The sequence below is a fragment of the Ahaetulla prasina genome, chromosome 4, assembly GCF_028640845.1.
Source record: "Ahaetulla prasina isolate Xishuangbanna chromosome 4, ASM2864084v1, whole genome shotgun sequence".
Lineage (NCBI taxonomy): Eukaryota > Metazoa > Chordata > Lepidosauria > Squamata > Colubridae > Ahaetulla > Ahaetulla prasina.
In genome coordinates, this window is record NC_080542.1 from 135,304,158 (window position 1) to 135,320,725 (window position 16,568).

At 38.7% G+C, this 16,568-nt stretch overlaps 1 protein-coding gene across 1 annotated transcript in view; it reads left to right on the forward strand.

Moving 5' to 3' along the window:
• The window catches only part of ADARB2 (adenosine deaminase RNA specific B2 (inactive)), a 547,855-nt gene that overhangs the window by 365,524 nt on the left and 165,763 nt on the right, over window positions 1-16,568 (forward strand). The window contains exon 3 of the mRNA XM_058183187.1: window positions 6,026-6,112. Within this exon, the coding sequence (XP_058039170.1) occupies window positions 6,026-6,112 (87 nt within the window). The remainder of the gene's footprint in view (window positions 1-6,025; window positions 6,113-16,568) is intronic.

A 16,568-nucleotide genomic window follows, 5' to 3' on the forward strand; every position in this document is an offset into this window, starting at 1 on the left:
AGTTTGACACCCCTGATATATGACACTATTTTCCTTAGAAAGTTTTGCTTATTTCTGATTGTTTGAGTATTCACTGATGCCACTTATGTGTTTACTGGATTCATGTATTCTTTGTGTTATCAAATTTTGGGTCAAGATCTAAAGATCAGGGAAGCAGGATATTGACAGTTTTTAATTTTGAATATTATAGACTCGGAAAATGCAGTGAAAGATAAAAATGCAGGAAATAGCTTCACACTGTTCTTGGTCAGGGTCTTGGTCCATTTTGGTATTCTTTTAATACCTTGGAAGTGTCAAATTCCAAGAATTCAGGGAATTGAAGTACCACCCAATCAGAGAGAAAGGGAAGAGTGAACTATCCTAATGGCTATAGCTCAACTAATCTAATTTCATACCTGTATGTTCAATATGAGGTTTTTTTTTAAGTAACATTTTTTTGCAAGTACCAATTGTTCTCCACACATTACAGAAAGCTGATGAATTAAATTGCTAAAATAGAGTAATGCAACAATTTCCCTCTCTCCCTTCCAAACATTATCAAACATTTGATTCTTTGGAATTGCACATGACTGCTAATTTATAGGGTATCAATGTTACTTTTAAAAAAAACAATTCCATTTAAGAAATCTCCAACATGAGAAATAGCTTAAAACCATCTATTAGGGTATGATGGTAATGGAAGTAATTTCCTAAAACTAAGGCTTATGTGGCAAAATACTAGTTGCCATCTGCTAATCCTTGCTGGGAAAAAATCAGAGAATATATAAAACACAAGTATTAATTGCACTCATCAGCTTCTAAGCAAAAAGGGGAATGCTTACTTCCAAAAATTTATGGAAGTTTAAGTAAGGAATTAAGATGTTGTCCATTCTTGGTTTCTTTAAATCGAGGGCGTAGGTAGAAAAGAAAGGCGTAGGTAGCAGTGGTGAAATCCAAATTTTTTTACCACTGGTTCTGTGGGCGTGGCTTGATGGGCATTGTGTAGTTTGCTTGGCTTGGCTTGGCTTGGCTTGGCTTGGCTTGGCTTGGCTTGGCTTGGCTTGGCTTGGCTTGGCTTGGTGGGCATGGCAGGGGAAGGATACTACAAAATCTCCATTCCCATCCCACTCTGAGGCCAGCCAGAGGTAGTATTTGCCGGTTGCCCGAACTGCTCAAAATTTCTGCTACCGGTTCTCCAGAACCTGTCAGAACCTGCTGGATTTCACCCCTGGTATGTAACACTAAGATGCTCCCCTAACTACTCTTTAAGAACAGCAAAATATACATGTATAATTTTCCAACACCTCTCTGAGATTGTTTTTTGGTTTTTATGTACAAGTGACTTACAACCATTCATTTAGTGACCATTCAAAGTCACAGTGGCACTAAAAAAAAGGGTTGATGACTGTTTTCACATTTACTACCATCCCCATGGTCACGTGATCAAAATTTGGATGCTTGGCAACTGGCATGCATGTATTAATGACAGATGCAGTGTCTCCGGGTCATGTGATCACCTTTTGCAATCGTCTGATAAGCAAAGTCAATGGGGAAGCCATATTTACTTAACTATCCTTTTACTAAATGTTAAGTGAATCACTTAACATGGCAGCAAGAAAAATTGTAAAATAGAACAAACTCACTTAACAATGTGAGTTTGCTTAGCAATGGAAATGTTGGCCTCGATTATGGTCTTAAATCAAGCACTACCTATATTCGACAAATTATTCTGGATAATGAATATATATATATATTCTGAGGTTTTTGCGGGTGTTTTTATGTAGGTCTTTGGTTATTCGGGTTTTCTTCCGCATAAAATTGGAAGCGTCTTGCCGACGTTTCGACGAAGTCTCATTCGTCATCTTCAGGCTGGGTGTTTACAGCTTCGTGCTTCTAGGAGAAATGTGTGATCGCAGCTGTTTCTTCCTTTTAAGGGGGTTTGAACGGATTGGTTGGGAGCTTGGCTGTGTTCTGATTGGGTGGAGGTGTGTTCTGATTGGTTGGGGGTTTGGCTGTGCTCTGATTGGATGGTGGGGTTGGCTGTGCTCTGATTGGATGGGGGGGTGTTCTGTTGGGGGGGCTGGGTTGTGCTCAGGTTGGTCTGAGTTGCAGGGAGATTTGAGTTGGTGAGCTGTAATGCTGTTGTTTGGCTTCGCGGTCGTGCTACATCTTCATGGTGGGTGTCAGTCTGCTGCATGTATGGATTGGAGGGGTTTGAAATGGCTAATGATGCAGCTGCAGTCTGGCTTCTGGTCCGTGGTCATGCTTCATCATTGGTGTGGGTTTGAATTTGCTTTCCGCGTGGATGTATGGAGGTGACATGCTGTGTGGCACTCGTGAGTGTGGGTCTTGCGTCATTCTTCATGTTTAGGGACTCGTTTGTCGATAAGGGTGGGTTTCCAAATGGCTGGTAGGCGGGAGGTATCATCTCGTTTATTCATGCTGTGTGGGCGTTTTTCTATCTCAATGGCTTCTCGGATTATTCGGTTGTTAAAGTGTTCAGTATTGGCGATAGTTCTGGTATTTTTAAAGTCAATTTTATGTCCTGTGGCTTTAAGGTGTTGGACCAGGGAAGAAGTTGGTTTCTCTTTTTTGACTGAGTTCTTATGTTCTTCAGTGAGTGCACTTATTCTTCTGTTGGTTGTCCGATGTATGTGGTGCTGCAGGCGGTGCAAGGGATTTCATATACTCCTTGATTTTCTAACTCAATTTTGTCTTTGGGGTTTCTTAGGATGGTGAATATTTTTCGGTTTGTGCAGAATGCTGTCTTGATGTTGTGTTTGTGGAGGATCTTGCTGATTCTGTCTGTGGTACCTTTTATATATGGGAGGAGGGCTTTGCTGTTTTCTTGTTCTCTGTCTTGGATTTTAGCAGGGCTTTCGTTATGGATTAGTTTGGTAATCTTATTTCTTTGGAATCCATTCGATGTTAGTACGTTAGTGAGAGTGTGTAGTTCGGTTTTTAGATGTTGTTCGTCAGCTAAGCGTTTTGTTCTGGAGATGAGTGTCTTGGCTACGGAGTTGATCTGTGCTGGGTGGTGATGTGAGAGTGCATGCAGATAGCGGTTTGTGTGTGTTTTCTTCTGGTAGATGGTGTGTCCTAGGGAGCCATTGGATTTCCTGTAGACTAAGACATCCAGGAAGGGAAGTTGGTTGTTAGCTTCTGTTTCCATGGTGAATTGTATTTTGGGGTGTAGGCTGTTGAGGTGTATGAGGAAGTTGTCCAGTTTTTCTTTCCCGTGTGGCCAGATTATGAATCGTCTACGTTTCTGAACCAGAGTTTGGGTTTGTGGTCAGATTTTTCCAGAGCTTGGGTTTCAAAGTGTTCCATGTAGAGGTTTGCAATGACAGGTGAGAGGGGTGATCCCATGGGTGCTCCTTCTGTTTTTTTGTATTTTTGTCCATTATAGATGAAGTATGTGTTGGATAGGCAGTGATTGGTCAGATCTAGGATGTGCTTGGGGGGGTTATATTTGTTTTGGATGCCTGTTAAGGCTTCTTTGATTGGCACTTGGGTGAAGAGGAATATAACATCAAAGCTCACAAGTAGATCGCTGGGCTGTAAGTTTTGTTTCTTTATGATCTCTATGAACTGGAATGAGTTTTGGACGTGTGAGGTGATGGATTCTGCATAGGGCTGTAGTTGTTTGGTGAGGTGAGCCTATGGAGCTGACTATGGATCTAAGTGGGATTCCTTCTTTGTGTATCTTGGGGAGACCATAGAGTTTAGGGCATCTGGATGATTTCTCCCTGGGAATGATTCTTTGCTGGATTTCTTCGCTGATGGGAGAGGTTTTTATTTTGGATCTGGTGCTTTTTCTAGGTAGGTGGTGGGGCCTGTGTTTAGGGGTTTGGAGTAGGTTGGTTAATTTGGTTTGGTAGTCAGATGTGTTTATAACCACCGTGGCATTGCCCTTGTCTGCTGATAGGATTATTATGCTGGTGTCTTCTTTCAGGTTAAGTAGTGCTGTCTGTTCCTCTTTGGGTAAGTTGCTTTTGGGTGGCTTGCTGGTGAAGATGACGTTGATGATTTTGAGTCTGATTCTGTTAGCATCATCAGGGTTGATTTTGGTCAAGCTGGTTTCAACTCCGCATATAATGGTTTCAGTGGGGATGTGTTTGGGAGTGACTGCAAAGTTGAATCCTTTGGAAAGGACATCGGTTTCAGCTTTGTTAAGGATCCTATCTGAGATGTTATGCACTGTTTGTTTCATGTGTGGCTGTGAGGGGGGAGGGGTTTGGTTCTGGCATTCTTGTAGTCTTCGGAATTTGTTGGTGTGTGTCTCTGTCTAGAGGGTGGTCTATGTTTCAGCTCTCCAGACGGCCCCACCCAAACAGAACACACCCCCATCCAATCAGAGCACAGCCAACCCCACCATCCAATCAGAGCACAGCCAAACCCCCAACCAATCAGAACACACCTCCACCCAATCAGAACACAGCCAAGCTCCCAACCAATCAGTTCAAACCCCCACTAGCAGTTAAAAGGAAGAAACAGCTGCGATCACACATTTCTCCTAGAAGCATGAAGCTGTAAACACCCAGCCTGAAGATGACGAATGTTTCTCCCATGTAAAATTGGAGGTGTCTTGGTGACGTTTCGACGAAGTCTCATTTGTCATCTTCAGGCTTCAGCTTTGTGCTTCTGGGAGCAATGTGTGATTGTAGCTGTTTCTTTCTTTTTAACTGCTAGTGGGATTTTGAACTGATTGGGTGGAAGCTTGGCTGTGCTCTGATTGGATGGGGGTTTTTTTGGTGCTCTGATTGGCTGAGGGTGTGTCCTGTTTGGGTGGGGGCTTGGTTGTGCCCAGATTAGTCTGAGTTGCAGGGGGATTTGAGTTGGTGAGCTGCACCGCTGCTGTCCGGCTTCGTGTTCGTGGCCATGCCACATCTTCACAATGGGTGTCAGTCTGCTACATGTATGGATCGGAGGGGTTTGAAATGGCTAATGTTGCAGCTGTGGTTGGCTTCTGGTCTTTGGTCGTGCTTCATGATCAGTGTGGGTTTGGGTCTGCTTTCTGGGTGGATGTGTGGCAGTGACATCCTGTGTGGACCTTGTGAGTGTGGATCTGGTGTCATTCCTCATGTTAGGACTCATTTGTCAATAAGGGCGGGTTTCCAAATGGCTGGTAGGCGGAAGGTATCATCTCGTTTGTTCATGCTGTGTGGGCATTTTTTACTACTGGTTCTGTGTGTGTAGCTTGGTGGGCATGGCATGGCTGGTGGGCGTGGCGTGGTCGGTGTGGCGTGGCAGGAGAAGGATACTGTAAAATCTCCATTCCCATCCCGCTCCAGGGGAAGGTTACTGCAAAATCCCCATTTCTTCCCAATCAGCTGGGACTCAGGAGGGAGAGAATAGATGAGGGTGGGGCCAGTCAGATTTTTTACTACCAGTTCTCCAAACTACTCAAAATTTCTGCTACCGGTTCTCCAGAACTGGTCAGAACCTGCTGAAACCCACCTCTTTTGATAATCACTATGGAATAACTCTCTGATTTGGTCTTTTTAGATTGAATCTTGTATAAATTAGGTCCATAACTTTATTTGAGTAAAATATTGATTTCATTAAGGATGTGGCAATGAAGGCACTGCAGGCTGAAAGAATTACATAGTTCAACATGTAATTGGAAGGTAGGCAAATTACAATATGGGTAGAGAATTTCTAAAATTGGGCACTCAAATGTTTATTCTGCTGCACTTAAAATTTAATTCTAGTTAATCTAGAACTGATTAGCAATTAACATTCCTGCTACATACGCCACTTTCTTTAGAGTAGCAGATTGCCAAACCCAATTTCCCTTCTCAGATGTTTAAATAGCAATCAATGGAACAAAATAAATGCTGGTTGACAACCTCTCCACTAAAAATGAGAAATGCTAATGATAAAGGTAAGTTGGTTCAATGACTTAAACTAGGTATTAATTGGATATAAACACAGAATTGATATAAAAGATAAGCTTTACTTAGCCAATTCCAAGGATTTGGAGGGGGGCGAAAACTCAAGATTTCATAAGTATGTTTTGTTCTGTTCTTTTGTCTCCTTATAGAAAAGGGAAGCATTTTGTCAACTTTCATTGCACCCCTGAAGTATTTGAATCCTTCAGCAGCCAACATGGAAAATGAGGAGAATTTAAGTAAGCACTTTAATCTTTTTCATGTGGATCAAGGAGGAAGTCCTCTACTTTTCATTTATTAAATTTACACTCCACCCATCTTGCTCTGAAAAGCAATTCTGAACAGCTATCATGTATCTTACATTTTCCTGAAATGAGAAATAGTAGAGTCCATCTTTGAAACTTTAAAAAAGGCACAAGTAAATCTGTTTTTCTGATGAATCTTTTAATGTTAAGCCAGCCTGTTTATGGTCATCTACAGTAGCTTGTTAAACATTATCTTTGCCTGTTTGGAACTGAGAAAAAAATGTATGTATGCAGAATGTGAATGTGAGCATGAAAGGCCTATGGAAATATATAGCATCTTTTTGTAGAGATATTAGCATTCATAACTGAAAAATGTTGCATTTCCTTATATTAAACTACTATCCTTAAGAATCCTGCAGATAGGAACATAAATTTGCATTTGTTTAATATACTTCCAGAAAAACCCATAGACTCATCAAAAGATCCTCAATCTGAGGACCCAGATTGTTGGGGGGGCAATAAGTTGACTTTGTAAATATACAAATAGAATGAGACTATTGCCTTACACACTGTAAGCCACCCTGAGTCTTCGGAGAAGGGCGGGATATAAATGTAAATTTAAAAAAAAAATCAGGCAAAGCAAAAGCTTTGATGGTCCCATTGATATAGCAGCTGGGATGAAGCCCATATCCTGAAAAAGAACTTACATATCTCAAGATTTTTTCTGAAGTGAAATTCATAATTTCCATGTATGACAGTAAAGGATAGAAGTAAAACCTCTTGTCACTCTATTCCTTGTATCAGGGGTCCCCAAATCCTGGTCCATGGACTGGTACGCAAGTGACAGGCAAGTGTGCATATCTCCATTTGTTCAAGCGACAGGTGCACACATGATATCCATAATATCTATATGACAATCTATAAGCCCCCCCCCCTTATGGTTGTCTTTGTACATCTTTATAACTATCAAGTCCAAGACCTACCAAGTCCAGGATTCCAAGTCACACAGTAATCAGCATTGTGCTTCTAGATAGCCTGCAAGTATTAACAACACTGGGCTTATATTCCCTTGATTGTGTAAAAGATACAATTTGTGTAATTTACCTCAACTGTGGAGGCATCCAACACAAATTATTTAAGTTAATGCATTTGTGATGCAAATGATGCAATATTTGATCACATCCCAGCTCAAATAATGGTCTGCCCACTTTTTCTAAATGCCCAAGCTTCAAAATAGCAATAGCAGTTAGAGTTATACACTGCTCCATTGTGATTTTCAGCCCTCTCTAAACAGTTTACAGAGTCAACATATGGCGCGCACACACACACACACACACACACACACACACACACACACCAATCTGAGATCTCATTTTAGTGACCTCAGAAGGATGGAAGGCTGTATCAATCTTGGTCAGGATTGAATCAGTGGTCTTGGCAGTGGGCAGAGTTTGTCTGCAATACTGCACGCTAACCACTAAGCTACCAAGGCTCCTTGTACACTTTTCAACCCAATTGGTCTCTAGAGGCAGCATTCCTAGGCTTTGGGTAAAAGAGATAAAGACACTTTCATTGTTATAGCAATCATGATAAGATAAATATCTATTCTTCTTTAAAGCCACCCAAGTGTGTCACATAAGAGTGAAATCCATATTTAACTATGGATGGGGTGAAGAACCTATCCTGAACCATTTATGTTGACTGAGGTTGAATCTTTATGTCACTTCCATCTTTTCTATTTTTTCTCACTTTAAAGTTTGAACTTTAATATGTTAATTTAAAAGAATTCCAGCTGTAGCGTGATACAACAAAGGGATGGATTTTCTTAATTGCATCACTGTATTTATCATTTTCTACATCTCTTCCAACGTTACAACGCTCTTTTTGAAGTGCAGCCACAAAAACCATAGATAGTATTCCAAGTGTAGACACACCATTGATTTTTATGAAGGTATTATGATACCGTATTGGCAGTTTTGTTTTTTATGCCTTTCCTAATGACCCATGAGAAGGAACAAATCAGTCTTTTAACAGCAGACACTCACTGGATCCATGTTTTCTCGTGCTATCTGACACAATTCCAAGATCTTTTTCTTTGTCAGATGGCAACACCACTAACTTTTTGATGAATGCATTCTATGAACACTATTTAAAATCTACCCTTATGATCAACTGGATTCCTTCCAACTGAATTCTCATTTTGTCATAGGCATCACAACGTTCTATTATGGAAATATTGTGTGCTTATCTATATTCTATTGCTGTAGTTTATCAAGGTAAATTGCAGAGATTATCAGGTATCCATAGTGTCATACAACAGACATTTTCCCCTTTTTACATGCATGTGAAGCACTTGGTACTGTTAACACCTCGCTCCAATGAATGCCCCACGCAGACTATTTTAAAAGTTCTTCCAGTAAGTCACAGATGCATGTGCCTTACACCATTGCGTGAAAAAGAATGGGAATATGCATAATCCCTTCTCCCTATTTCAGAAGCTGGAAAGTATTTGTACTTTCTTCCTTTATTTTAGTTTCGTTCGCTTAAGTTTGTTCACTTCTAAAGCTTTTTCCCCCAAATTAGAAATTACACTTTGGTGTTTCTGTAACCCCTAAGAAACTTTATAATGGACTTGGAATATATTTATGTTGTTTTTGCAATTTTTTTGTTAACTTGTAGGTTATCAAAGCCCTCTTTCTCTCCATTTCATTTTTGGAATTAGGAAGGAATATTGCAAAGGGTATGGTTTAGTTTTAAGGGAACAATTTCTCTATTTTAAAAAAAAATGAATGAACAAAGATTAAAATGCTAACATAGAAGCAATTTCTCTGTTGCAATTGTTCCCCTCTTTTCTGTGAGTAATTGCATAGAAGACTTCCTGGAAATTTTCTAATTTAGTTGCACCTAGCACACATACCCATTCAATCCCTACATCCATATGAAAACAAGCACTTAATACAGGTAACAAAAATATAACTCAATGTTTATTTATTAAATATTAGCAAACATCAAAACAGACAAAACAACTGACAAAACAGAACAAACCTTAGGGGAAAAAGTATGAAAAATCATACATTAACAACAGCCTCAATAAAAATGTTACCCTTTATTATTCCAGATAGTCTGCAACGTGGGGTGTGTGTGTGTGTGTGTGTGTGTGTATACCCTCACACACACTCACACACACACACACACACACACGTCTTCATATCTGTTTAAGATTTATAGAAGAAAAATGTCAATACCCACACTAGTGTAGACAGAGAAGTTTAATTTTATTAAAACTAATAATAATAATAATAAGATAATTTTATTTCAGCGGAGAGAATTGAGCTAAATTAGCATTCTCATTCTCCTAGTTTATTGTTAATTTCAACTTTCACATGACTCTTGAACATGATATGAAGAAACAAAATAACCTTTATAGTTATAGAAATTTAGAAGTGTGGTTCCATGCATAAAAATGCTTATAGTGACTATTTGGGTACTTTTGTAAGCAAAAACACTGTATTGTTGGCTGAGAACCTGAATAATTTGCAGCAGATGTTAGGTAGATTGTATGTCAGACTGAAAAGAGTAGATCTGAAAAATTACGTATCAAAGGGAGAGGTGGTTGTGTTTAGCAAGAAAAATTTTATTTATTTATTTATTTATTTATTTTATTAGATTTATAAACCGCCCTTCTCCCGAAGGACTCAGGGCGGTGTACAGCCAAAGTAAAAAGAGACATGGTGTGAACAATTGTGATCTGTGATTCAGTTTTACGTGTGGATTAGTCTTAGAGGGTGTTCCCACTGTTATAGTCTTAGTTTTATGGGGGAAGTAGTTTTCTTGATAAAGTTTTTGGAAATTGGTTTGCCATTGCCTACTTTCTAGGACAGGGGTGTTAAACTTGCATCATCATGGTGTGACGTATGATTACTTTTTCCCCTTTGCTAAACCAGGAATGGGTGTAGTCAGCATGTGATGCATCTGCACCATGGGCCACAAGTTTGACACCCCCAGCCTAGGACTAAGATTGTCCCAAAGCCATCCAGCTGACTTCATGTCTAAGACAGGAATAGAATTCACAGTGTTTAACCTAATTCCTGAATCCTACCCCAAACTGACTCTATTTAGATAATAAACTTTTAGAATAAAAATGTATTTTGGCATAAAGGTGAAAAAAGGGCTTGGGCTAGGCTGCCTTGAGATCTGTGGTTGTATTTATCTGGTTGGTTAGCTTTTAGTGATTTGCTTTCATTAGTGATGTTTTTGCCATTCTACTATGGCATTGCTTGCCATGGTGTAAAACATTTACCTTGGCATTAGCATGCCATTAGAAATATTATTAAGAGAGCATTTTCATGGTTAGTCTTAGATTTTTGTTATGGGAAGGATTTCAAATCAGAAGACATTTAGGGCAGGGGTGTCAAACTCGCATCAAGGTTGTATTTGACCTCAGAGGGACAGAGGGGAGGCGTGGCTGAGGGTGGACGTGGGCATGGTCGGTGTGACACAGGACTCATGTTGGGGGCACTTGTGGTGGCCAAATGCTAAAGCAGGACTTTCCTTAAACCCTCCCTCACTCTCATTTTAATCTCCTTCCTTCCTTCCTTCCTTTTTCTCCTTTTTCCTTCCCTCTTCATTCTCCTTTCTTCTTCCTTCCACTCTTTCCTTATTTTTCCTTCCTTGCTCTCTTCCCATCTTTCCTTCTTTTTCTTTATCTTTCCTCTTTCCCTTTCTCCTTTCCTGTCCTTTCTTGCATGCTCAAATGCAAAAGGGGAAACATTTCTCCTTTTCTTTTGTTTTTAGTTTGTTTTGCTACCCCTCTGCCAGCAAAAATGGAGCTCCATTTTTGCTGGCAGAGGCACTGTGGGCCGGTCCTTTGCTGTTTCCAGGCCAGCCCAACAGGCCACATCTAAGCACCCCATGGGCTGGATCCAGCCCGCGGGCCTTGAGTTTGACACTCTTGGTTTAGGGTAAGACATTTCTGTTGCCATTGGAATGAAGATAGCATTGATGTTGGACTTCTTTGAGGCCTATGGTTCAATTTGTTATGAGGCTTAGGTTAATAGGAAACCAGTAGAAGTTGACTAGCAACTTTAACTAATTCTGGATTTGTCCCATATATTTTTCCCTTTGTCAAGTCATCAGAAGCATTATCAGTTTAAATTGCTACTGCTGATCTGCCATGTATACAGAACCTCCCCCTTATTTGAAAACCTTGATTACAATTCATACTCCTGTTCACTCAACTCAATAATGCAATCAAGGTCAATTAGTTTTTCTTTGTTGTGGACCTTTTCCTACATGGCTGCTGCTCTCTGAAATCACATCCCTCCTTGTGCTACATCTTGAGGACCTTTATGGAGAAGGAAAAACTTATCATTATTTGCTTTAGTATCAGGAAATTTCTTACTTTGATTTTTAAAATATTTTATTATGGTATGCTATGATTGTTTATATATATATATATAAAATTTTCATTTATTTATTTATTTTATTTATTTATTTTGTCACAACAATATATGTAGGTATCATACAAAAAAAGATTATATAGTATATAAATGTTATCTGTACTACACCTAATTATATAGTATATAAATTATATATTTATAATTATATAAATAGTATATAAATTATAAATTATAATTATAAATTATATATATATAAATTTATAGTATATAAATTATAATTTATAAATTATATAAATTATAATTATATAGTATATAATTATATAGTATATAAATTATATAGTATATAAATTATCTGTACTACACCTAATTGTAGCTACACATCTAGTTAAACTACCACTACTTTTAGTATTAATTTGTTAACCTTTGTAAAATGCTTACTAAAGATGGAAAAATGAATGAAGAAGTTTTAAGATGTGCAAATGAAACTAGAATTGTATGTGGCCTGTTGTAAGGAATGAATGATTGTCAAATAAAGAATCCACTTTGTTATACGGAAATGAGAATTGGGTAAGTTGAATGCAGTGGTAATGGAGTACTTAAAAAAGATAGAATCAAGAATGAATCTGTTTTAAATGAATGTGGAGTGAATACAAGAGCTATAAAGCAAAAGAAGTACATACATGTGAACTGTAATATAGAGAGAATGAATGGCAATTGAATTATAAAATATATGAAGGATGAGTAACGGACTAAGAGATGGGATAAAGCAAGAAATTTAGGATTGCATGGAATCGATAAGTTTAGAAACAAAGAGTAATTCATAAAATTGGAATATGGACATGAATTTGATTTGCGAAGGTAGGATGTTAATGAATGCGTTTGTTATGAACAAATGTTATGAACAAATATTATTAACAAATTTGCTATGAACAAATGTTATGAACAAATGTTAACAAATGTTATGAGTGTAGCTGTATTTCTTTTCCTTTTTTAATCTCATGTCTTTAATTTCCTGACTTTCAACCTGCCTATTGATATAAGCGATACTTTATTCATATAGAAATAGGTCACAACCTGGAATATACTCTTTTGCATGTAATTGAAATGAAAACATTATTTCCATACATATTTTTTTTCACCAAATATTCCAGCCACCAGATAGTAAAATAACTTTCAAGAGGAATAAAATTATCACTTCAAATGTAGCATGGAATATCAGATGTCAGAAAGAATAAACAAAGAGATCTAAGATGAACCTTCACAAATTTACAGATAAAAAATTTCATTTTCATTCTGTAAAATGAAATTAAGATTTTTGGAAGAAATAATTTCTCCGGTCTAATATAAATCATGGCAGTTTAATAATCTTACCATCACAGCTGTTTCATGTTGGAAACACATTTGAACCAAGCCTAAGAAATGAACCTATGATAAAGTGTAAAGTTGGTTTAAATTACCTTAATTAATTAGTTTAAATCAATCACTTCATGTAATTGCTTCCTTTACATTTGGTTAAAGCTTTCTTTTGAAAGCCTTTCCATAAAAAAATTATTGGCAACCTGAGGTTTGGGAAGATTGTAGGTTGCTTTCTTAATATGGTATCATTCATTGCAAGGTTGTTTTTCAAGTCTTCATCCAACTCATGTTTCTATTCCAAAGTTGTCCTGAAAGTATCACAGTGATTGAGTGAGATAGTCAGGTTCTAAATTACAGAACAAATTGGAATAGGAGGAACCAATTGTTTAAGTTCCCTAAAACAAAATTATTAGTTTCTTTATTCTTTTGACAATACATGAGTACAATATAGCAAGTCACGCGCTTCCATGAAAACCTTTGACTGAAAAATACCAGAAATATTAACAGAGACAGATACAAAATTATTTTTGCAGGAAAAACAACAACATGTGCCTTCATAATAGTACTATAAGTGTGAAAACAATTCCAGATGGAATTGTTAATCAGTTGATCAGATGGTCAACATAAGTCACTAGAATAAAGACCAAAGACTAGGCTGTGTTAACAGAAGTATAGTTTCTATATAACAGAAAACCATAATTTTATTTTATTCCACCTTGATCAGAATCCATTCCAAATACTATGTGTATTTCCAGGCACCACATTTTAAAAAAATAAGTTTTAAAGAACTCAGAACAGTTTCAGGGAAAGCAGGTAACTGTGCTCAGGGAATGGAAAAATAAAACCTGCAGGAGACTGAAGAAAGTGGGCATGTTTAGCTCTAAAAAAAGACAACTAAAGGAGATTTGCTATTCCTTATGGAATAATGTATTGAAATTACATGCAGGCAAATTCTAACTGCATGTTAAAAAGAAGAGCAGTATAAGTGGTACTAGCCATTCAGAAAGATCAGATTCTCCTGGATGAATTGAAATAGAAGCTAGGTTACCATCTGCTGGGGAAGTTTTCATTTGGATTGTAGCATTGAACTGGATATTCAACTTGATGTCTCTGAGTTTCAGAGCCAGTTTGATGTAATAGTTAAGGTGTTGGCCTAGAAACCTCAAGACTGTGAATTCTAGGTCTTCCTTAGACATGAAAGCTTTTTGGTCAGTTACTCTCAACCCACATCCCAGGGTTGTTGTTATGAGAGAAAACAGGAAGCAAGAAGCATTAAGTATGTTGTCTGCCTTAATTTTAAATATAAAAGCAGTATAAAAATATAATAATAATCCTTTCCAATCATGGTAATTTGTGGAAATAATTAATAGGAATAATTATGAGGTAGTTAGGTTTCCCAGCTTCTGCCAACCTAGCAGTTCAAAAGCACATAAAAAATGCAGGTAGAAAAAAAGGGTCCACTTTTGGTGGGAAGGTAACAGCATTCCGTGCACCTTTGATGTTTAGTCATGCTGGCCAGATGACAATGGAGACGTCTTCAGACAGCGCTGGCTCTTCAGCTTTGAAATGCAGATGAACACCACCTCTTAGAATCAGGAATGACTAGCACATATGTGCAAGTGGGAACCTTTATCTTTTAGTTAAGTTTGAAATTATGACAGTTGTGGAGTTGCCCACAATCAAACTAAGGAAAATAGCCAACATTTTAGAAGATGGGGTCAAAATTCAGAAGGATCTTGACAGACTTAAAAACTGGACCCTATCCGACAAAATGCAGTTCAGTGGTGCGAAAAGTAAAGTTTTACATTTAGGCAAGGAAAACCAAACCTAGGAGTCCTAGTGGACAAGCATTTAAATATCAGCCAGCAGTTTGCTGCAGCTGCCAAAAAAGCCAATGCAATCCTAGGTTGCATCAACTGAGGGATATTATCAAGATCATATGAAGTGTTGGTACCAATTTATACTGCTTTAATAAGCACTTGGAATGCATCCGGTTTTGATCACCATGATACAAAAAAGATATTGAGACTCTAGAGTGCAGAGAAGAGCAAGAAAGATGATGAGGGGACTGGAGGCTAAACATATGAAGAATAGTTACAGGAATTGGGTATGCCTAATCCAGGGGTCAGCAACCTTAAACACTCAAAGAGCCACAAAGGTCTTAACTAGAAGCCCCCATTCAATCCTGGAGCCGACCGGAAGTCTGGTTCCCCCATCATATTCTCCTCCTAGCACAGCATCCTTTTTCCTCTGCTGATCGGAAGTCCGGTTCCCCCACCATAGAGTCTCCTCCTAGCACAGCATCCTTTTTCCTCTGCTGACCGGAAGTCTGGTACCCCCACCATAGACTCTCCTCCTATCACAGTGTCCTTTTTCCTCTACCTATCCCAACTGAAAGCCCTATCAGTTGTGGAGCCAACCAACCACAGGGAGCCACAGCAGCTCCAGAGCCGCAGGTTGCTGACCTCTGGCATAATCTAACCAAGAGAAGGCCTAGGGATGACTTGATAGCAGTCTTCCAATATCTGAGGGGATGCCACAAAGAAGACATGGTTGACCTATTCTCCAAAGCACCTGAAGGCAGGACAAAAAGTAATGGATGGAAATTTATCAAAGAAAGATCCAACCTAGAACCCATAACACAAGACACCTCTTTTATGATGGACTCTACCATTTAAAATCAGAAATGCAATTTTACAAATTTAGGAATTGTACTTGTCAACTGATTTTAAAACATTTTAATAATAAAAAAATTTAAAAAAATACTGCTAAATAATTAATTGGGATGCAACTTCTCATTCTAAACCAGTGATGCAATAGGTCAGGGGTGTCAAACCCATGCCCGGTTTAGCGAACGGGGAAAAAGTCATGATACGTCATGTGACGACACCATGATGACATAGATTTGACACCACTGCAATAGGTAATGTTCGTTGGTATTAAAATCTAAAATACTGCAACTAAGAGGACAATTACCGTGTTTCCCTGAAAAGAAAACATCCCCTGATAATAAACCCAATCTGTTGTGACCTAGGCCCAAGTAGTTATTACCAGACACAATCAGTCCTAAACAAACATATTTTATTAGAACAGCTGAAAATTACTTCATTCTCAGCTTAGTCTAAATTAAGTCCAAAACAAAGTTCTTCCAAAAAAATCCTTTGGCCTTATCACAAACCTTTGTCTTCTTTGGCACCCTGCCAAAGGCTTTTCTTGGCAAAGCCCCACGAAGTTCAGAAACAAGAGATGCCAACTAGAACGTTGCTTTCCTACAAAAAGCCCAACAGGCCACATACAATTCTTTTCGCTTCAAACGTTGCTGCTCTTTTAAGCCTTATGGGAGGGGGCAATCATCTCCTGGCCTTACCCCCGAGTCATCCTTTTTGCTTTAGTTTCTCTTGCCTTCTGGCAGCTCTTCGCATGCGTCCACTAGGAACAGGCTCCTCTTGTTCCTCTGCCTCTCTGCTTTCCACCTCTGGAGGCTTCAGAGTCCACACATTGCTCCCAGATGGCCCTGGCCCCATCTATGCCTCCGACACAGAACCCTCGTCCGGGCCTTCCCCTGACTCCATTGTCCTCCCCAACCTCCTCACTGTCCGACTCCAGTGCCAGCTCTGCAAGCTGCTGGCAGACCACAACACAATCGGGCTTTTGAGTGCATGTGCTAAAGGCCTCCCAAAAAATAAGCCCTCCTC